At 38.0% G+C, this 6,524-nt stretch overlaps 1 protein-coding gene across 3 annotated transcripts in view; it reads left to right on the forward strand.

The window, feature by feature from the left end:
- Positions 1-6,524, forward strand: part of samd4a (sterile alpha motif domain containing 4A) — a 48,534-nt gene that overhangs the window by 35,807 nt on the left and 6,203 nt on the right. For 2 of the 3 annotated variants that reach the window (XM_079633858.1, XM_079633860.1), the window contains 3 exons: positions 2,083-2,281; positions 3,178-3,304; positions 5,249-5,332. In XM_079633858.1, the coding sequence (XP_079489984.1) occupies positions 2,083-2,281; positions 3,178-3,304; positions 5,249-5,332 (410 nt within the window). The remainder of the gene's footprint in view (positions 1-2,082; positions 2,282-3,177; positions 3,305-5,248; positions 5,333-6,524) is intronic. The other variant, XM_079633859.1, reaches the window with a different exon arrangement.

The raw sequence follows: 6,524 nt of genomic DNA on the forward strand, positions 1-6,524 counted from the left end.
GTTTAAATGCCTCTCTGGAGGACAAAATAAATTGAGGATATTTTAGATGTGGAAATTGTCAGTTTTCATTAAATATTTTTGGGCAATTTAATTTGGTAAGTAGCTGTGTCTTAAAGGGATAGTTCACCCAAATATGAAAATGTCGTCATCATATACTCACCCTCAAGTTGTTTCAAACCTGTATGAACTTATTTCTTCTGCTGAACACAAAAGAAGATATTTTGAAGGATATGAACTTTCCCTTTAAGCAGATCATTATTGCACCATCATTATTGTAATAAACTGAAAGGTTAACTGTACATTATCAGTGACTTGATATGATTGAGTACATTTCAGTGGAAGATTTTGATCATGACATCTGTCATCTGATTAAAAAACAGTTTTGTTGCTCAAGTTTTACCAAATGATATCATACAGAGACTGAGAGCAGACTTTAGCCAAGAACAGTACTTTTGAGGTTTACCCTGTCAGATTTGTTGATTGATTTAGGGCAGAATTGACATCTGTGTTTTTATTTATTGGACTAAGACTTTAATGATGATCGGATACCACAAACCACACAGAAGTGTTTGGGACTATGAGTCACGGTATGCCGTCACTCCCTACTGGATTGCATCAGGGTCTGAAAATAGAGCTTATGAATCTCCGATTTTATGTCTCAGTGTGAAGCATTACAGACTTCTACATTAGTGGTTCACAACCTTTGTAACTTTATGGTCCCCATTGTCAAAGTTAGTACTGGAAGGCCCTCCTACACAGACTCTGGTTTTTCGTCTTGTAATTCTGCCAAAATCTAAATTATACCAAAAACACTCGCTTGTTTTCAGTCTTTTTTAATACAAAGTAGGACAGTCAAATACATTAAAGTAATGAATCAATTAAACTGTACACTCTTTTTTTTTTTTTTTTAAGTGCAGTGTACAAACTCTTTTTATTTGTTTACGGTGCCTTAAAATTAACATATCATTGCATAACATATCATTATATATATATATATATATATATATGTATATACATTGTGTGTGTAAATTTTGTTCCTTTTAAAGCATTGTAAACAAATATAAGTATTTTTTATAATATTTTAATATTTTTTTATATTATTATTATTTAATTCTCTCTCTCTCTCTCTCTCTCTCTCTCTCTCTCTCTCTCTCTCTCTCTCTCTCTCTCTTAAACAATTTAAACAATGTTTTTCATGCTTGTTCAGTGAACTATAAACAATTATTGCACATGCACCTCTGGAACAGACCTTAAGACACTGACATTAATTGTCTACTGCCTGTAAATTGTTACATTTCCAATAATGTAGGACATTAAAGAGACCTTTCTACTGACTCTACTGACCAGAAGAAAGATGCCCAGGGTCCTTGCTGAACATGCCATAGTCCTGCTGCAGGAGGCATGAGGACTGCAGATGTGGCCAGAGCAATAAACTGCAATGTCTGTAATGTAAGACACCTAAGACAGTGTTACAGGGAGACAGGAAGGACAGCTGGTCATCCCTGCAGTGTCAAAGCACGGTGACCACATGTCCCCTCGGACGTGTTCGAGAGCTTTAAAAAGTGAAGGGTGGAGTAACAAGGACTAGCAAATCTGCTGCGGTCCATGAGGATGAGATGTACAGTAGTGCAGCTGGTGGACACACCACATACTGACGGCTACTTTTGATATTGACCTCAGCTCTGTTCAGGGACTCATTATTCCATTTCTGTTCATCAGATGCCTGTGATAATTGGTCAGTTTATGTCTCGGTTGTTAAATCTTTTTATGTTTATACAAATGTTTACACGTTAAAATAATTGCTAGGGAAAAAAGCAGCTGAAAATGACAGGACGTTTCTTTTTAAAATTGATAAAATATTATTATTATTAAGATGTATATCTTAATATATACACACATATATATATATATATATATATATATATATATATATATATGTACACACACATACATGTGTATATATTAATAATGTATAATATTTTAATATTCAATTTGTTTTAAATATTTTTATATATAATTTTCTGTTTTTATATATATAATTTTTCTATATATTTACGACGCTGTCTGCCTGTTTCATTCCAGCAGCCGCTACGGTCAGTCCAACTCCCTCCCAACCACGGGCTGTGTAGGCAGCGGCGTTCCCACACGGAGAAACTTGCGCCAGTATCAGATGCGGAGTTTGCCTGGTATAAGACCTGGCCTTTTGGGTACCACCGGCCTGTTCGGACCAACCCCCCGGAGCAGCAGCAGCACCCCTACCGGCCTGAAACAGGGCAGACAGGTTTGTCATTTCACAGTGGCTTTCAACAACACCAAACCCAAAGCGTAAACGACTCTATTACCACTTCGAACTGAAGGGAGCACTAGTTTTTGAAGTGGATGGAGCTGGAGGCAATTTACAGCATTCCAGAATTCCAACATCACTGTTGAATGGAACAACTGAGGATTGGGTTTTGGAAGCGTAGCGATAACCTGGCATTCTTGCGTGTCTGCTCAAACATTTTTCTAGGCACGCTTACAATGGGAGGAAGTTCCAACTGCCCTCCCTGCTTAGAGTCTGTGGACGGTGGGGTTAGGTGCGCGAAATAGCGATGAGTCATGTGTGGGGAGAAGTGCGACTGGAGGGAGGGGAGAAAAGAAGAGGAGAGGAGAAAAAGAAAGAGAGAGTGAGCTAGTCAGAGGCAGTGAGAACAGTGCACAGGCATTTCCTGTTTTTCCCTGCTCCTCTGAACGGGAGGGCCAGGAAAGGGGGGAGAGGGAGTCAAATGAAGGGAGTGAGAGAGTGAATGAAAGTAGGATAGGCCGGTTAGAAAGGCTTATTCACTTCAAATCACTCCATGAATGGATGAATCTTACAAGACAATCAGTTACAAATTTCATCCCAAAATCAGAAGAAATACTATTTTACCCTATATTTACCCAGTGTGACATTAAATTTGTTCCTATGTTTCACACTGAATGAATGAGAAAGGATGTGCTTTTATAACTAGACACTTTATGTTCAGAACAATAAAAGGCTTTATAATTGGTGAAACTGTTTTTCATGTATTATTCTGATTCCGTTACATTTGTTATTATTCTCCAAGTCTGTTATGTCAGTCCCAACATTCACATGAGCACAGATTGTAGTATGATGGGAATTGACGTGTGTTGTTGTTGTTGTTGTTGTTTTGATAGGGTTTGTGGTTTGCCAACCCAGGGGGCAGTAACAGCATGCCCAGCCGCACACACAGCTCAGTTCAGAGGACTCGGTCACTACCCGTCCACACCAACCCACACACCATGGCCATGTTCCAGCAAACAGGTAAGAGACAGGAACTCAAACACACTGATCATGTGCAACTCACAGTCTGGAGTTCCTTCATCTCTGACACAAAAAACCCAGATGACTTAAGAGAGGCAACAGTTTGAAATAGTTTGCCTCCACTTAAGGAGCTCTGAGGTTAAAAAAAGCTTGTAAATGAAGTGCCAACCGAGCCATTTTAACCATTGCCTCTTCGATTGGTCATTCTGCTGCTGCTGCTTCTTTTTTCTTTTTGGCTGTGCATGAAAATTAATAATCAACTTTCAAGTGTGCATTACTCTGTGCTGTATTTAAAAAGTCTGTGTGAAGGCATCATCATTGTTTCTAGACTACATTTTTGTGCTAACTAATTAATATGATCAAAAAGCTAAAATAAATAAAGATATTACAAACAGAAATGAACAAAATGTATTTACGGTATTTATATATTTATATATATACATACAGTATATATATATATAAATATATAAATAAATACATTTTGTACATTTCTGTATCTAAAATAAGGCTCTTGTCTAGTAAAAAATATTATCAAATATTTGCTAGTGATCAGAGTTTCTTTCTTCTGACTGAAACCGCATCACATTTAAAGGGAAGGTTTTCCATGTTCTTCACACATCGGCTCCATCCTCGCAAGCGTTGTGCTGTGTGCTCCACTGACACACATTCAGAGCAGACAGATCCTCCTCTCTGCCCGTGGCTCCACTCCGACTGCAGCTGAAACTCACTTCCTTTTGCTCCGTTCTCGTGGATTTGCAGAAATACTCGAAGAAGAAAGAGGGGCTGTGCACGGGAGTGTGTACAGTGTTTTTCGTGTGCTAGGTTGCACGCTACAATGACTTTCTTTGTGCCTAACACTTTCTCTCTCTGACTCTTCCCCTTCTCTGTCTCATTGCCGCCCATCCCAATGTGTTCATATTAACGCCTTGATTCATTCAAAGGCATCAAAGCGGGAGCACTGTGAGAGAGACTTGAGGGGCGTTACAGGATTTAATGCTTAAAAATAGCAGGTTGCCTGTTCCGTCCAGCCAGTGGTTGCCTAACTCAGCTCTTCCTTCCCACAAGGGATTTTCAAAGGCCCGTTTGCTGTTGACTCAGCTAAAGACGAGCACTGTAAAGGCCAGGCCAAGCCAAGCAGCGCTGCAGGAGTCCTGAGCAACCAGAGTCCGCCCCATCGAGACTGAATCAACTCTTTTACAACAGAGATCCCAGTATAGTCCAGTGTACTACAGAGGGAACTATGAACACAATCGGTTCACAGTCAGTTCAGTGCAATTTGCAAGCATAATGGCTGTGAATTTAGAAAATTGAGGTCGCAATTTGGAGCTATTGATCAATTGTAGGAGGCATAATGACTAGAATGTGAATAGGACACTTTGAGAAGTTTGAAATAGACCTTTGTTTGGCTTTTTTTCTCTTGCTGGTAAAGGTCTGAGTGGGTTAATCGTACAAAAGAAAGAATGAAATATTGGTCAGATTATTAGAGCCTGTTTTCATCTATGCTTTAGCTTTATCTTAAACTTATGGTCTAAGGTCTGGGCTAATAACTTCAAGGTTAAAGGTTTGAATTTGACAAGGGGTGACCTGAATCTATTGTGCTTTTGAGCAAAACACTTAACCCTTGTTTGATGCAAGGGCAACACTTCATGTACTAAATGTACTGTAAGTGGAAAGTGTCTGATAAAAATGATCTGTGATGCTTTTGCATGGATGAAGTTTCAAATCTGACCTGCATTGTGTGCCGAAGCTATTTACTGATTTTCTATCTGTTCTGTTCCTTATCTTCCTGTCTTTAACATGTGGCAAAAAGCACAAATAACCACTTTTTCTATACATGTTATGTCAAGACATCAGTCTGTGTCATGGAGACCTCACTTGGCTTGTAATGTGTTGTTTATTGTTGTAGTTTGTTAAAGTTTACACAGTTTGTTTATGGTTTTGCAGATTTACATGTGCCTGTGACTGAGCCAGACATCAATAATCGTTTGGAGTCTCTGTGTCTCAGCATGACCGAACACGCTCTGGGAGGTACGTGTCCACTTCTTGTTCAGTTTACAAATACTGCACTTAAAGTAATAGTTCGTCAAAATGACAATTACACTGCCATTCATTTTTAGGTCCGTAAGATCAGTTTTTATTTTTTGGGGGAAGGAAATTAATACTTTTATTTAGGAAGGACAATTTGATAAAAAGTTGAAGTGACATTATAATGTTAATTTTTTTAATAAATGCTGTTTTTTGTTGTTGTTGTTTTTTACTTTACTGATTTTCACAAAAGCAGCTTTGCCAGGACAAGAATAAATTACATTTTAAAATATATTAAAACAAACTTTATTTTCAATTGTAATAATATATCACAATATTACGTTTTTTAGTGTATTTTGTCAAGTAAATGCAGCCTTTGTGAGCTTAAGAGACTAAGAGATATTGAGATATAAGAGATACCCATGGTGTAGTTTAACATCTTAAGAGTTGGGCATGCAGATATCCTACAATAAACATGTTATCAGAGATTATTTTTGTTAATATCTTCAATAAATGACAATGGATTTGAACAAGTTAGCAGTTCGAAAACGTAACAATAGTTTATATATATATATTTTTTTACCATTTCTTTAATGACATTGACATATCCACCTTTAAAAAAACCTTGAACTACTTGTCTACTTGTTAAGATATTGACATATCCATCTCTGAAAGCAGGAAGTACTTGTCTAGTAGTAGCTAAGCAGTCTGTCGGTATGTTTTTTTTAAAGATATTTACTCGTCTTTTGGTGCAAGCTTATGAATAAGGATGTTATTTATACTTCATAATGTTTGTTTACCAATCCGTGTGACATTAGTCTCTGATTTAATCCATGAGAATGGAATTTGAGGAAACGGATTGGGTCCATGCTGACTACGACAGTATCACGAAACCCCACAGGAAAACGTTTCTGTCGGGATCATCCCCTCTGACACTCATTTAAAAGGTCAAAAACCCTTCTGAAGTAAACCCAAGTGCTCTTTTTCCCTTTGAAAATGTTCAAGTGGAAGTGTTTTTTTCTTCTCCACGACATTTAATTGAACTTTTTGAGGTGTTCCTGTGGGCGAAGACGCATCAGACACAACAATCTTGTATAATATTGTGACTATCAGTCCCAGACGGGAAGGAGCGTTACTTTGTATCCACACGTCGCGGGATCAATGCAGTGAGCATTCCCGTGTGAAGTGGAGGTTT

The sequence above is a fragment of the Phoxinus phoxinus genome (genome assembly GCF_949152265.1).
Source record: "Phoxinus phoxinus genome assembly, chromosome: 13".
NCBI classification, from domain to species: Eukaryota; Metazoa; Chordata; class Actinopteri; order Cypriniformes; family Leuciscidae; genus Phoxinus; species Phoxinus phoxinus.